We start from the raw sequence: 13,298 nt of genomic DNA, 5'->3' as shown, positions 1-13,298 counted from the left end.
CCCTCTATAATTTGATGCTCCGTTTCCTTCAAAAGTACATAACTACTTGGAAGATTCTTCAACGACACGATGGACGTCGCTACGGAACTAGTGTCGACATCCAACTTCCATGCAACATTGCTTCCCGGTAGGAGCGTGCTCTCTCATGCGATGACCTTCGACATACCACATTCGTGTGTTGTAGGTGAGCTATCGGTGATTCAGATCCCTCCTGCACATGTCCGCGCATGCTGCTGGCCGCTGCTCAAGTAAGCGTCGCGCAATCACCAAACACTTCCGTAGCCTCTGTTTGTTCATCACGCGTGATCTCTGTGTGTAGCTTGCTGCTGTATGGAGAATGCAGTCTCAACTGCCGGGAAGCTGACGCTACGTCCGGCGACCACATTTGCCGCCTCCAGCAAACCGAACTGTTCTCGATGGTGGTGGACAATGACGGCATCACGTTGTTCGTCGATCCCAATGGCATTAACATGTTCAAGGCCGCCGTACGTTGATGCATGTCTCGATATCATCTTTGCTGATGTGCATGTAGAACTTGCAGGACAAAATTCACACGGCGCCGCAGCATTGGCGCGCCATCCAGGTCGGTTTACATGATGGGTGCACCACGCCACATAATCCATTCCTGTCGTGGTAGATTCATTTGGGTCCCATGGTTGCCGAATTCCCAGGAGTTGTGAGCTTTCTCTCCAAGCTCCTCGCCGAAGACAACATTAGCATTCTCAACATGAGGTAGGTACCCAACCATCCATCCCTCTCCATCCATTCTCGTCATTGCGTCTTCCGCTCATGCTTCTCCTTGTAGCACGTACGACACCGACATCATCTACGTGCAGGTTCTTCATTGACGACATCCCAACCTTCGCACGTGATTGATAACGTCACGACGATGACATTGCCTTTCAGGCCTGCAAATTGGACCTGGCCGTGGCGTGTCTGCAGCGCAAACTGTCGCGGGGGGTCACGGGGCTCAAAGCTGTCAGTGCCATCCCTTCCATCTTCCCGCGCTCACGATTCGTTGTAGGACATGGAGTCCGAGTGCGAGCTGCGGCTGGGCGTCGACCCGAACGTGCTATTTGACTACAAAACCGTCGTGGCTTGTGGGCAATATCTGGCTGGTATATATATATACATATCTACACTCTACTCATCCAGTGGTTGATTCGTTTATGCCTGTCTCAGTGTACCCAGAACGTATGGTTCTCGTTCGTCTCAAGAAAGAGGCGCTTCGAGAGAGTGCGTTTGGGTTGACCCAGTTGGTTCTGCGGTCGTCCTCGTCGTCGTCTTCCACCACAGCATCGTTCTGGTGCTATTGCGAAACCGCCGAAGAAATCAGTTTGATTCTGGACGACGTGCGTCGTTCGTGGCCCATCGGGAGTGTAGTCCAAGGTCGTCATGTGTGTATGTTGGTAGGAATGCCTGGCGAATTTTGCCGAGCACGCTGTGATCGTGTCCCACGACCGGTGGCGCGTGATCAAATTGTGTGGGAAAACGTACGACTTTGACGCGACGGGCATCGTGGCCGCCATGTCGGGCCTCAACGCGGTCGACACGCAGGTGCTCAACATCTCGAGCTTCGGCTCGAACGTGACCCTCGTGCTGGACGAGGCGCTGGACGCTTCCGTCGCGAGTTTGTGCGAGTCGCTCAAGTTGACACGCGTCGAGTATCGAGGAGTAGGACGAGGGGAGACGGGCGACGTTGTTCCGTGTTAAATAAACGGGGGGGGAGTTCTAGTGGTCTATGTGTGTACAGTCTGGCTAAGGATGCATGGGTTCGTCATGACTGCATCTTTCTAAGATAAGTACGGAGTCGGGGGGGGGGGGTTGTTGGTGGTGGGGGGACTTATGTTGGCTGGGGGGGTTGCTGCTGTAACAGCGACCGCAGCACGTTGAGGCGAGTGGTGTAGCCGACGGCATCGCTCGCGTTGGAGGTTTTGCCCCACTGTCCTGCGTGGTCGAGTAAGGCGATAGCGGCGCCGGGGTCGTCGGGGGCGAGTTCCCGAGCCAAGTGAAACGACGCCACGGGCACGCCAAACGACCGTGAGGCACCTGCGACGGTGGTGAGAGCCAGCACCCGCTTGAAATGAAGCTTGGCCGCCGCCACGTCCAGGTACAGCAGGACGAGGCCTCGAAGGGTGAGCCAGTCGAGTGCAAACTGCATCGTCACGGGATTGTCGCCCACTATGTACGGAAAACAAGAAGACGATTCCTCCGAGGACGACAAACGAGCCAGCCACGGGGGCAACACGCCGTCAGTGTGCGGGAATTGGCTGGCCATGAGCCCATCCAAGTTGGCCAGCGCGACCTCGTGTTGCCCGGATGAGTCATCGTCGTGATGGAGAGCGTCCTGTTTGCGGTGGCGATGTATGTGCGAGTTGTCCGAGAAGCACATGTACAGCAGGTCGTACGTGAGCAGCCGCACGTGTACGTCCGATGCCAGCGCGTGGTAATACCTGGCTCGATGGACCAACAGCAGCATGTCCACCGACGCCTTGGACGAGCATAGCCGGCTACAGAAAACATATCTCTGAGATCTAGAAAGCGACTTGTCACATTCGTACGATGTTTGGGCGAGCAGGGATCGCACAAAGCGAAGGTTCACGTGTGACTCGCAACACAACGCGCCTGCCAAGTACGCACAGGTGGTTTGGTGGACGTCGATGGGTGCGGCGGCGGCGGGCGTCTTGACGCTCATAGCCAGCACTTGCTGGAACGTGTCGGCGGCGTCGTCCATGCGATGCAGCTTGAACTGCAACCGGCCAATGTGGACTTGCAACATGTACGGATACGTACCCTTGCATGACGTGGCGGCTTCCTGTGCGAGCGCCAACGCATCCACGGGATTGGTATGTTGAATATGCACACTGCGGCTCCACAGAAACGGCGCCCAGTGCGGATGTGCTTCCAGGCAGCCCGCGGCGACACGCAGCAGGCACGACGACTGCAACAAAAACCCATGGCTGACACTGTGGTTGGCTGGCGAGTCGTCCTTGCTACTGCTGTCGTCCGTCGACGGCTCGTCCGAGTCTTCGGGCGTAGCCACATGATGGCGATCGTAGGCCGACATGTTTGCAACACTTGTGGGGGGGAGGGTGGTAGTGGTCGTAGGGGTATGGAGGTTGTTCGCTTGCTGCCGCTTGGCCTTGTGGCCAGCGACCCAATGCTGCAACAGCATGGGCGTGGCGTTCATGAGCATCAACCCTGCCCAGTGAGACCGCGAAGTTTCGGATAGCCAGCTCGTGTGCACGAGGCGGACGCCATCCTCTAGACTGTTCTGTTGCCATAGCTGGAGAATCCAGTGGTACTCGGTCGGGACCACGCCGCCCGTGCACATTGCAAATGCCCCCACGCCCAACTGCGCACGTCCGACGACGTCTTGCCGCACCAGGGGTGGCACAGCATTCTCATCCAGCGACGAAGATGTAGTTGCAAGTGTCGAGTGTATTTGACTGTACAGCTGATGGCAGCGACGCAACGAGGCAGCAATGCCCGCATGGGACCGGTGTGCCAGGACCTGGGCCATGCTGAAGAACGCAAACGCTTCGGCAAGTGCTACGTCCGCCAGCAATTTGTTGGTGGGGGATAGCTGAGGCAGGTCGGTGAACTTGCCGAGCACGGCCACGGCGTCGGCGGTATCCGCCACAGCTTTCTAAGTCGTCGTGAGTAGACGATTCTCTTGAAAGATGGAAGGATTTTTACGTCTTTGGAAACGTTGTCGCCGGCTAGCAAGGCCCGAATGCATTGAATCTCGGCCCTGAAGAGAACCACGTGGAAATGGCAACCGGGTGGCAACGCCGCCACGACTGCAAGCGCTTGATCCAATTCATTGGCAAAGATGTGGCTTTGGACGAGTTGGAGCTGGCGTTCAATGCTGTCCAAAGACGGAAACGGCATTTTTACCGTGTCCGACACGTTGCGCAGTAGGGACACCTCTAACTGCGCCCGACATTCGTCGCGAAATGTCAGGCAGATCGGCGGCGCCAACTAGCCGAGGTTGTTATATTGAAGGTGATCAAAGGACACACCTGTTTAAAATGGAGCTTCAGCTGACTAGATGTCAAGTGGCCAATCCATACGCCATTCACAGCCACAAGGACATGGCCCACTTGGAGGCTGGGCCATCCACAGCAAGCGGCAGACGCCGCGATTCGAAGCCGTATGACGTCCGAGTCAATGGCTTTGACTTGATGCCACTTGGCAAAGAAGGGTTTCGTGAAGTGCACACCAACATCGCCTTCACATGTCCAACTGTCTGCAGTGATGATGCACACGTACTCGCCAGGGTGCCGCTCGTCCAACATGATAGATCGAGGCGGCTGTGTTGTTCAGATCAAGCGGCACCGTCGACCGGTGATTGGCTATAGCGTTCCGTACACTTCGTACATTACGATTGTACGATTGTACTCCATCGTGAAACTGTATTTCCAAATGACATTGGTATTATATGTGGTGAAACTGTATTTCCAAATGACATTGGTATTATATGTATTAAAAAGTCATCGAACAATACATTACAATAATGTACGTAAATATACGTAGAAGGTGAAGCCAAACCATTCCTGGCAATGGCTTTCGCTATGTATTGTGCTACTACCTACGTACAGTGTAGTAGCAACGCAATAGTCCACGTTACTATTTACCACTTACTAGTACTACGTAGTACGACGTCGTAGGGATAACGCTGTGCAAACAAATGCCCCCGTAAGAGCAGTACAGTACTTTAGCGCTGCCACACGCCCATGGCGGCACAATATTATTATGCTCAGATGTTTGTCTTGTTTAATTACATGTTAGTATTGTGAAGTTCAACAAACGAAACCTGTATATTTTAATCTTTTGAAATTTGATTTAAAATACGTAACGTTGGTGTTTTAAATACTAACCGTTACCTGTAATAGTACCACGAAACGTGGATGTCGCATCGATGGAGCCATGCAAAACCAGCAGCAAATGCAACTACCTTCACTCGTGTAACAATGTCAATCAAACCATAGCCATAGCGTTATTACTTCCGCATCAATTCAAATGGTCGCTTCTACTATTACTAGTATAGCTATCACTTTATCCTGAATTTCAAATCTTATTGAACCTTGAAACCTCTTAGATTTTATAGGGAGTTACATTTGGATTCATTTGATCTTCAATGATTAACGAGAAGAAGCGTGCCATTCGCAGGCATGGCCTGCAATGGCCCATAAATGGACGCCAAGTCTGCGTCTTGGCGGTGTACATCATGTCCGTGGCGTGTGCTACGCTCTCCATCTCCACCCTATTGCGCCTGGACTACCCAGCTGACGACACATTTACCACCCGAGTCAAGGCATGTCGCGATGTTATGATCGCCTTATTCGCCATCACACTTGGGCTTTTCCTGTATGTGTCTCTTGTGGACACGTCAGCTTCGAATTGCGTGTCGATTCCTCCCGGGGAGAAGGTCGTTCGTTGCCGAGCCTGCCTCATCACCGTCACTCGCACGACCCGGCACTGCCAATGCTGCCACAAGTGTGTTGAAGCCTTCGACCACCACTGCATGTACCTCAACACTTGCATTGGCAAGAGCAACATCAAGCATTTCCGATGGCTCATTCTTTGGAACATCCTCTACCTTCTTGCCCAAAATGCCATCACCATCTACACCATTTCCATCGTTCCCCGCCCCAGCATGTACGTTGCTTCTTCGTCAACATCCATGTTTCTTACGCCTGTGTAGAGCGTCTTCGTTGTTGTCTGGGCTCACCATCCTTCCCGCGTTGGGCCTCTTGGGTATGCTTGTCCTCGCGGCATTCCAAACGTACATATACGTCAACGGTAGTACATATCTCTCACTCGTTGCAGATCTCATTGCATGTTGATGAATTCGTACTTCACGTATTGCAACATTCTTGTCTCAATGAACGACAGACATGACCACGTTTGAGTTTGCCGTGCAAAGTGCCCAGCAGCGTGCCAAGAAAGTCAAACAGATCGCACTGGTATGTTCCTGCGATAGAGTCGAACTCTGTGCAACATTTCCACTTGTGTATTACGCTAGGACCACAAAACGTCAACCAGGATGGACGTTTCTATGGCCACCAGTACCATTGTCCACCAAGTCCAAGTCATTCGCGTCTGTGAATACGCTTGAAACATGGACAATCACATGTGTGCACTTTACAGTTAAGGAGGCTATATAGCAGTACACTAACGTCAGTACAGTAGTAGTACATCTGGCTAACTTTATTGCTGTATTCAACGATACACTATGACGCTTGGACGTGTCCATACCGTCCGACCAACACCCCCAGCTCGACTGCGACTTGGTCAAATGTTGTAAGGGGAATGTTGGCTTGGCCCTGGTTCGTTCGGCCATTTGCCTGCGAAGATTCATCCTTTACGTTGAGTTGTGTTGCAGATATAACGGTGGCGTTGGCTGGCAGCAGGTTCGTCCCCCCGTCTGCAGGGGTTGCTGCCGCCTTGAGGAGGGCATGCTCCACTAGCACAGCCTCGGCCACACGCAGCGAATGTGCATGTACGCATTCGCCCACATGCACATGCATGGCATCTACTTGAGCGAGGGCGAGTTGTTGCTGCTTCCACGTCGACTGTCGTCCCAAGCTCGGTTGAAAGCGCGACGACCACACACTCTGAGTGACACATCCGAGGCCTTCGAGCGCTTCGAGTTCACCTGATATGGCAGAGTCGTTGGTCTGGTGTGGCTTTGATTGCGCCAGTTCGTTGTGACGAAGGATCCACGCTTGGCACTCGTCTAAGTCGTTCGCTTGACGACGTATGGTCTGTTCCTGGTCCTGGATGGTCCTGAGCGCCTGCTGGTACTGCGCCTGGAGTGCCGCGAGAGCCGCGTCCGCCACAGTTGTCGCATGGGCATGCTCCAGTTGAAGCCGGTAGTTGTCGTGCTGCAACCCCAAGAGGTCGAACTCTTGGACGGCAAGGTCCACTTTGGCGGATACGAGGTCGCCTTCTAATGTAAGCACTTGGTCCTCAAGTGCTGTGATCTCGTGCTCGTAGGAAGCATGCGAGGATGCTGATGGGGATGGGGATCGTGGCCGATTGTTCAGTAGCATGTACTCATCTGTGACGCATTCGCTCTGTGCACGCTTTCGAACAGGACCTATGTGAACAATGTAAGAGCACGTGGTTGAAGGAAGGGTTTGTACTTGGCGCCATGGCTCGATCGCGGGGTCGGTATTCCATGGGCATGCGAGAAATCGAGTGCTTCCGTGGCATGCGTGGCGGAGAACGCTCCGACGCGGCGGTCGTCACTGAGTGCCTCGTCGATGGCATCCTCACCGCCTTGTCAAAGGTCGAGTGGTTCCTATGGCTGATCCCTGGCCGGGCGGCGGAACAAAATGCTGGCACCGCGGGCTGGGTCCGCTGCTTCGTTCGCACTGGCACGTTGATCTTGGTCGATGGATGCATTCGCCGTTGCGAGCAATGAGCCATACGAGGAACCTTCTGCACAGGTGGTGTTGCTTATTGAGCGAGTATTTTCAGCAGCCAATCACAGGCGTCGCAATTGTGTGGATTGCACGCCAAACGACCCAATCACCGACGTGTTTAGAAAACGTCCGTTTTGAACAAGCATTCGAAACAGAATTAACACTTGCACTGCATTGTGCCACGTACTTCAACACTCCATTTCCAGTTTGCAGTTGCGCAGCAATACACACCACCAACCTCATCACTCTTGTGTGTATGAAGTTCTCCTAGCATGTTGTAAGCTGGAGGGACATTACCAGCCATTCGCCGATACCAAGTAGTACGCACATACAATCAGGGCTACGTTTACAACGCTGTGTGGTGGTTAGCGTGATATTCACCGTGAACACCTACCTACCTATATAGTACCTTGTCATGGAGTATCAAACTCATGATCACCAACTCAACCCACCAAACCAATGACTGCCCACACAACACAAAGTGGAAATGGCAAATAAAGGATTGTTGCTTGAAAACATACAGTGGCAGTCGTCGAGGCCTACTCCTCCTACAACTACCTCGGCCGATTTAGGCTTCGTTCAAGATGATCGTCTTGAGGATGCGCGAAGTGACCGTGTACGGGTCCATGTTGGACGCCGGGCGTCGGTCTTCGAAGTAGCCCTTGCCGTCGGCTTCGGTGGTGCGGGGGATGCGGATGGACGCACCTCGGTCGGCCACGCCGTACGAGAACTTGTCAATGCTGGCGGTCTCGTGGCGGCCGGTCAAGCGGCGCTCGTTACCCGTGCCGTACGCGGCGATGTGTTCCTTGTGCTTCAACTTGAGCTTTTCCAGCGCCTCAATGATCGCAGCAATGCCTCCTTCTTCGCGCATGGCCTGGGTGCTCACGTTGGTGTGGCACCCGGCGCCGTTCCAGTCGCCCGGGATAGGCTTGGGGTCAAACGACACAATCACGCCGAAGTCTTCGCAGACACGGAGCAAAATGTAGCGCGACATCCACATTTGGTCGCCCGAGGCGATGCCGACGCAAGGACCGACTTGGTATTCCCATTGACCAGGCATGACCTCGGCGTTGATACCAGAGATCTTGATGCCAGCGTACAAGCACGCACGGTAGTGGGCGTCGACGATCAAACGACCAAATGCCGAGTGCGCCCCCGCGCCGCAATAGTACGGGCCTTGGGGACCAGGGTACCCGGCCTTGGGCCACCCGTAGGGAGTGACCTTGTCGGCTTCGAACAACGTGTACTCTTGTTCAATGCCGAACCACGGGACATGGGACGCAGATGCGTTCATGACGCGGAGGGCATCGTGGCGCGTGTTGCTGGGAATGGGAGTACCATCGGGCTTGTAGCAGTCGCACAAGACCAAAATGTGCTTGCCCCCGCGGAAAGGATCCTTGTAGATGGCAGCGGGCTTCAAGAGGACTTCCGAGTCTTGGCCAGGGGCTTGGTTCGTGGACGAACCGTCAAAGTTCCAGTCGGGCAAGTCCGCCACGGACGCGGGGGATTTCTCCAAGGTGCGGGTCTTACATCGGAGGTCTTCCCCCGAACCCCCGATCCAAATGTATTCGGCTTGGACGGACGAGCCAGTGTCCAACGACATGTAGCGGTCATATACGGCGCGATCCAACTTGCTCATACTTTGTTCTCTTGAGCCGGATGCAAATCCAAAAATGAAAACGATGTGCCAAAGAATCGTTGGATATCTTTGAGGAGTCACGAAAGCTCATAAAAATATTGACAGGAGACTTGATTTCAGTATGTCGAGCCATTCCATCCATTGTATTTTCAAGGTTGACCAAAAACATCATGTTTCACAGGTTTTGAATCGTGGATATCCCCGTGACGCCTTTGGGTCAACTCGTGCCTCATTGGCTTGGCCAATCAAATCGCTTCCATGGACTTTCTCCAGAAAGTTTCTGTGGCTCTAATCCACGGATCAAGAGAATGGCTACGAACGCGCGTTCTCGGTCCGCGTTATCTTACGTGCCCTGAAGATGACACCGGAATTGAAGATGTGCTACCTCTTGGAATAGCCATTGGTGCTGTGGTCACTACTTGGCCGACTTTGCATTGTAGACGTCGATACCGACACACCTTCCAACTGGCCATCGGGGCGAGTTTACCCACCGGCTGTCAAACCATGGATTGCGCATAGTAGTTTTAACGTTATGTTAGTTACGGTAGAAAATCAGCACTTGTTGAATTCGCTCCAGTTCTGCCTTGCTATTCCGAGAGCACGAAGCGGCGGTCTGGGGTGTTTGCGCACTTGGGTTCTATTCCCTGCGGTCGTTCCCAATTTTCGAGCACAGGGAACAGGCGATCTCCCCGTTGAAGCTTGGATTTTTGGGTGTGGATATCCATTTATACAGGTTATTCCCATTCCATCTGGAAGCATACAAGGAAGTTTCCCACTCACGTGCCATCGCGCCACGTGTGCCAGCTTCAACGTTCTTTCTCGCTACACAATCCACCCGACCACCGAGTAGCTGCATCATGATTCCCATGCTGATGTGCATGCTACGCAAACACACTTTCACGTTCTTGTGGCTGTAGAGAGATCGTTACTTAGACATCCCCAAGGACAAGGCACTCCTCGTTCGTGTTGTGACTCCAACTCCCTCAGGTCCACAGTCAAGGTACAGGCAGACAGAGGTCCTCTACGCCTTGAAAAGTGTCGGCGATATCGTCAGTGAGCCTTCGCTGTGCTACCGTTCTTCCCATGTTCCTTGTAAGCATGCCATAACATGTTGTCTGGATTACGTTGTAGCACGTAGAATGCGAGCGCAATCTATGAGGAGGATGCTTCTACAGTGTGATGTACTCGTACGATATACAGTGACTAGGCTGGCGGCACAACGACAGCGAGTATGTACACCACAGTCGAAGTGGTTGCCTTCGATTATTAGCCTACAATGCCACCATCGACACTCTAAACAGGCGACTCAACAAGCCAACCAGCCAGCCAGCCACATACGTTGGCAGATGGATTGTTTATGAGCTTGGCGCAGGGGCCTACAACCAACCCCGATGACTCCACCAATAATACATACCTCCATCATGCAATATTCGACAAACTTACCCCCGACGAAGGGTCCTTTGTCGCAGAACTATCGGCCGCTGCGGCAGTACCAGGAGTGGTTGCGTCAGTCGCAGTCGCCGCCGCAGTCACACCCCATGCAGCATTGGCAGCGTCCACGCCGTAATACGCCGCATATTCATAGTATCCGTTCCAGTACGCGTTGGGGTCGTTCGGGTCAGCGGCAGCCGTCGTGCTTGTAGTCGTGGCAGCTGTCGTGGTTGTAGTCGTGGCAGCCGCGGGCGTCACCGCAGCAACTGGGGTCGCAGCCGCGACTTGGGCAACTGGCGCGGCGGCAGGCCCCACTGCCACACTAGCCGCTGCCGCCGCCGCAGCCTCACCGGACAAGCCAGCTTGCTGGTAATACGCTTGGTACTGCTCGTACGTGTATTGCGGGTACGGCTGAGCATACTAAGAACCAACCGACACTCTTAGAATCCTCATAGCCGCAACACCAAACGACGTAAGCGATGTATGATGGACGTACTTGCTGCTGTTGTTGATACTGCTGCTGTTGTTGGTATGGCTGATGATACTGTTGCTGTTGGTGCTGGTCGTACCCGCCGCCACCGTAGTGGCCGCCTTGAGCGCCATAACTAGTTGAACATGTAAATATATCTGTCCATTCTCAACGATAGCAAAAATGTGTGACGACGTACTGGGAGTTGTGGTTCATGTTGGAGTACCGCGAGTTGCGACCGCTGCCTCCATCATCCTACAAATCAAACGTGACGACGGGTTCACGCTCAACGATTGTTGGTGCGTACTACCCCCATGAGGATGGCGTCGATCTCGGCCTTGGCCATGGCAATGGACTCCATGTTGTTGGACGAAATCGCAATCGTCCGCACTTCCGGCATCGACCCTGGGTCCACCACGTTGGGGATCTGCACTTTGACGTTGTTACGGTCCTGGATCGCTTTCACGGTCGACCCGCCTCGTCCAATCACAATCCCCACCTACAACAACCAGACATATGAAAATCACGACGACATTTTCAGATATATATATATTTATATGTATATGCCACAAATACACCCCCGTTGATTCAAAAAGATGCAAAAATATATATCGTCGCTATCAACTTTTATAATCCCTGATTGGCTGTCAACTTTTATAATCCCTGATTGGCTGAATATACTTGTCCCTGCTGGGAGAGCCAATCAGATCCACTCACATTTGGATTAGCCAATCGAATCCACAATAACGTTACAAGCGAATCCACACAATCGACGCAACATGGGTTTGTCATACAAGAGACCATGACAAGGTGTGCTTACAATCGATCGTCATCATATTTTCACAACCAGTAGCACACTCTCGAGCCTGCATCAACACAAACCATAGACACAGATAGTAGTAGTAGCTCCACACAAGAGATTCCCCCATGTAAAAGAAACGATCATCCGTACCCGGTCGTTGGGGATCTGCATGTAAATGACATTCGCGCCCGCTGGCACGAGCGAGTGCTGGTCGCTCACGAGCAGTTGGATCTCCTGGCGCGCCTTTTCCCGCGCATCGTGAGACCCCGAGATCATGAGCGTTCGGATTGTGGGGTTGTCGACGTCGGCCGCGGGCGGGATCACAATCGACGCGCCGGAGCGTTGCTGCACGCCCTTGACGGTGGTGCCTTGTCGGCCGATGATCAACCCGACCTTGTCGTTGGGCACAGGCATCTTCATGGTTTCGCCACCGTGGCCGCCGCCGCCGTGCAGTCGGTCGCCCAGGAGATCCGTGATCAGTTGCTTGGCCATCTCCAGCTGCGCGGGGGTTCCGGAGCACATGACGGTGCGCTCAACCTGATCCGGATTCACTTCGTTTTCGCGGGCGACTTGGATGTGGCACCCGCTCTTGCCTTGGAGTTCGCGGATCGTCTCCCCACCTTTCCCGATGATCAAACCGACCAACGTCTTGGGAACGGGGATGTTGAGCGTCGTGTTCTCTTCTCCGTATCCCCCACCACTTGGGGCACCATAGCCGCTCGGACCGCCGCCGCCGTACGGACTTGGCGCGCCGCCGTATCCTGCGCCAGGGCCGTAATGGCCGCCGCCTCCGTCTTGGTTATTGTTGTTTTCGGCCACCCTAATGTGGCACGTGAATACGAACACAAGACGACGGAGAAAGGACGTACTGGCGAAGCTGTTCTTGCTTGAGCTTCATCGCTTGCTCCGGGTTGAACAAAATATCTTCGACTTCGCGCTGGGCGCGCGCAATCTGTTCGTCCGTGTCGCCCGTGATAAGCACGTGCAGATCTTCGTTTTCGTCGGCGTCTCCGGACGGTTCCTATTCCCACGCCGTCTTTGTATCGTGTGTGGTGACCAAGAAAGTACCTTGGACGACCCCCGCCCCCGAATGAGGATTTTCGATCCGGACAGCGTCTCCATGCGTTTTTGGTTGGATCCACGGGGTCCGATAAGCAGACCCATAAAGTTAATCTCTGGGTACTTATCCACAGGAATGTACACTTTCTTGAGCTTCTTGTCCATTGATCCGCTCCCATGGTCGCCCTAATGCAATGCATTTGAAATTTTCCACACATGTCACGCAGGAGGTTCACATGCACACATACCTCCCACTTTCTCTTGCCATGCGAACTCATCTCTGGCACAACGGCGGACAGGCGCGCGGCAATGGCGCGCGCGCGCGCTACGGGATCGTTGTCGGCCATTGCGAGGGACTCAGAAAAATGGATGAATAGAATGAGGCAGGGAAATTCCGACACTATTTAGCCAATCAAAAAATTGTTATCAATTTTATCCAATCCCACGCTGTCCAATCGAATC

The 13,298-nt window shown here is 53.6% G+C and overlaps 6 protein-coding genes across 11 annotated transcripts; 2 read left to right on the top strand and 4 right to left on the bottom strand.

Moving 5' to 3' along the window:
• Nucleotides 1–49: 49 nt before the first annotated feature.
• Nucleotides 50–1,824, top strand: H257_05983. Of its 2 annotated transcripts, XM_009831025.1 has the most exons (10): nucleotides 50–127; nucleotides 185–248; nucleotides 320–485; nucleotides 533–583; nucleotides 638–732; nucleotides 806–836; nucleotides 907–978; nucleotides 1,025–1,118; nucleotides 1,183–1,352; nucleotides 1,414–1,824. In XM_009831025.1, exons 1-10 carry the CDS (start codon nucleotides 70–72, stop codon nucleotides 1,711–1,713), a joined length of 1,101 nt encoding a protein of 366 aa, XP_009829327.1. In that variant the 5' UTR covers nucleotides 50–69; the 3' UTR covers nucleotides 1,714–1,824. The 2 variants fall into 2 exon arrangements, with proteins under 2 accessions (XP_009829327.1, XP_009829328.1); XM_009831026.1 differs by having other exon boundaries at nucleotides 1,183–1,824.
• On the bottom strand, nucleotides 1,820–4,317 carry H257_05982. Of its 2 annotated transcripts, XM_009831023.1 has the most exons (4): nucleotides 4,026–4,301; nucleotides 3,700–3,984; nucleotides 2,562–3,649; nucleotides 1,820–2,510 (listed from the first exon to the last, which is right to left on the bottom strand). In XM_009831023.1, the coding sequence occupies exons 1-4, from the start codon at nucleotides 4,299–4,301 to the stop codon at nucleotides 1,844–1,846; spliced, it is 2,316 nt and encodes a 771-aa protein (XP_009829325.1). In that variant the 3' UTR covers nucleotides 1,820–1,843. The 2 variants fall into 2 exon arrangements, with proteins under 2 accessions (XP_009829325.1, XP_009829326.1); XM_009831024.1 differs by having other exon boundaries at nucleotides 3,700–4,317.
• An 824-nt stretch (nucleotides 4,318–5,141) lies between these two features.
• H257_05981 (hypothetical protein) lies at nucleotides 5,142–7,039 on the top strand (the record flags this gene model as incomplete). 4 transcript variants are annotated; one of them, XM_009831021.1, is made up of 4 exons in its annotated part: nucleotides 5,142–5,664; nucleotides 5,711–5,808; nucleotides 5,902–5,972; nucleotides 6,032–7,039. In XM_009831021.1, coding segments are annotated over 4 exons (785 nt in total), but the record flags the coding sequence as incomplete, so codon positions are not given. The 4 variants fall into 4 exon arrangements, with proteins under 4 accessions (XP_009829323.1, XP_009829321.1, XP_009829322.1 ...); XM_009831019.1 differs by having other exon boundaries at nucleotides 5,902–7,039; XM_009831020.1 differs by having other exon boundaries at nucleotides 5,711–5,972.
• Nucleotides 6,111–7,446, bottom strand: H257_05980 (hypothetical protein). Its single transcript, XM_009831018.1, has 2 exons — nucleotides 7,155–7,446; nucleotides 6,111–7,108 (listed from the first exon to the last, which is right to left on the bottom strand). Exons 1-2 carry the CDS (start codon nucleotides 7,438–7,440, stop codon nucleotides 6,240–6,242), a joined length of 1,155 nt encoding a protein of 384 aa, XP_009829320.1. The 5' UTR covers nucleotides 7,441–7,446; the 3' UTR covers nucleotides 6,111–6,239.
• A 478-nt stretch (nucleotides 7,447–7,924) lies between these two features.
• H257_05979 (hypothetical protein) lies at nucleotides 7,925–9,118 on the bottom strand. The gene has a single exon (XM_009831017.1). The coding sequence runs from the start codon at nucleotides 9,073–9,075 to the stop codon at nucleotides 8,005–8,007; it is 1,071 nt and encodes a 356-aa protein (XP_009829319.1). The 5' UTR covers nucleotides 9,076–9,118; the 3' UTR covers nucleotides 7,925–8,004.
• Nucleotides 9,119–9,918: 800 nt separating this feature from the next.
• H257_05978 (hypothetical protein) lies at nucleotides 9,919–13,200 on the bottom strand. The gene is made up of 9 exons (XM_009831016.1): nucleotides 13,085–13,200; nucleotides 12,846–13,022; nucleotides 12,647–12,798; nucleotides 11,928–12,597; nucleotides 11,286–11,474; nucleotides 11,175–11,230; nucleotides 11,003–11,111; nucleotides 10,519–10,926; nucleotides 9,919–10,451 (listed from the first exon to the last, which is right to left on the bottom strand). The coding sequence occupies exons 1-9, from the start codon at nucleotides 13,181–13,183 to the stop codon at nucleotides 10,431–10,433; spliced, it is 1,881 nt and encodes a 626-aa protein (XP_009829318.1). The 5' UTR covers nucleotides 13,184–13,200; the 3' UTR covers nucleotides 9,919–10,430.
• Nucleotides 13,201–13,298: the final 98 nt, after the last annotated feature.

The sequence above is a fragment of the Aphanomyces astaci genome, assembly GCF_000520075.1.
Source record: "Aphanomyces astaci strain APO3 unplaced genomic scaffold supercont1.11, whole genome shotgun sequence".
NCBI classification, from domain to species: domain Eukaryota; phylum Oomycota; class Saprolegniomycetes; order Saprolegniales; family Verrucalvaceae; genus Aphanomyces; species Aphanomyces astaci.
This window is presented reverse-complemented; position numbering and strand designations above follow the sequence as displayed.

What these genes read in the sequence shown, in the direction of transcription:
- H257_05980 (XM_009831018.1), bottom strand. Translation starts at nt 7,440, where the DNA reads ATGGCTCATTGCTCGCAACGGCGAATGCATCCATCGACCAAGATCAAC. An exon ending in CGATCGAGCCATGGCGCCAA is followed by an intron (nt 7,109 to 7,154) that starts GTACAAACCCTT and finishes TTGTTCACATAG; the next exon opens with GTCCTGTTCGAAAGCGTGCA.
- H257_05979 (XM_009831017.1), bottom strand. Translation starts at nt 9,075, where the DNA reads ATGAGCAAGTTGGATCGCGCCGTATATGACCGCTACATGTCGTTGGAC.
- H257_05978 (XM_009831016.1), bottom strand. Translation starts at nt 13,183, where the DNA reads ATGGCCGACAACGATCCCGTAGCGCGCGCGCGCGCCATTGCCGCGCGC. An exon ending in ATGGCAAGAGAAAGTGGGAG is followed by an intron (nt 13,023 to 13,084) that starts GTATGTGTGCAT and finishes GCATTGCATTAG; the next exon opens with GGCGACCATGGGAGCGGATC. An exon ending in AAGCAAGAACAGCTTCGCCA is followed by an intron (nt 12,598 to 12,646) that starts GTACGTCCTTTC and finishes GTGCCACATTAG; the next exon opens with GGTGGCCGAAAACAACAATA.
- H257_05982 (XM_009831023.1), bottom strand. Translation starts at nt 4,301, where the DNA reads ATGTTGGACGAGCGGCACCCTGGCGAGTACGTGTGCATCATCACTGCA. An exon ending in TGAAGCTCCATTTTAAACAG is followed by an intron (nt 3,985 to 4,025) that starts GTGTGTCCTTTG and finishes AACCTCGGCTAG; the next exon opens with TTGGCGCCGCCGATCTGCCT. An exon ending in GCGACAACGTTTCCAAAGAC is followed by an intron (nt 3,650 to 3,699) that starts GTAAAAATCCTT and finishes ACGACGACTTAG; the next exon opens with AAAGCTGTGGCGGATACCGC.
- H257_05983 (XM_009831025.1), top strand. Translation starts at nt 70, where the DNA reads ATGGACGTCGCTACGGAACTAGTGTCGACATCCAACTTCCATGCAACA. An exon ending in ATTAGCATTCTCAACATGAG is followed by an intron (nt 733 to 805) that starts GTAGGTACCCAA and finishes TTCTCCTTGTAG; the next exon opens with CACGTACGACACCGACATCA. An exon ending in TTGTGGGCAATATCTGGCTG is followed by an intron (nt 1,119 to 1,182) that starts GTATATATATAT and finishes TGCCTGTCTCAG; the next exon opens with TGTACCCAGAACGTATGGTT.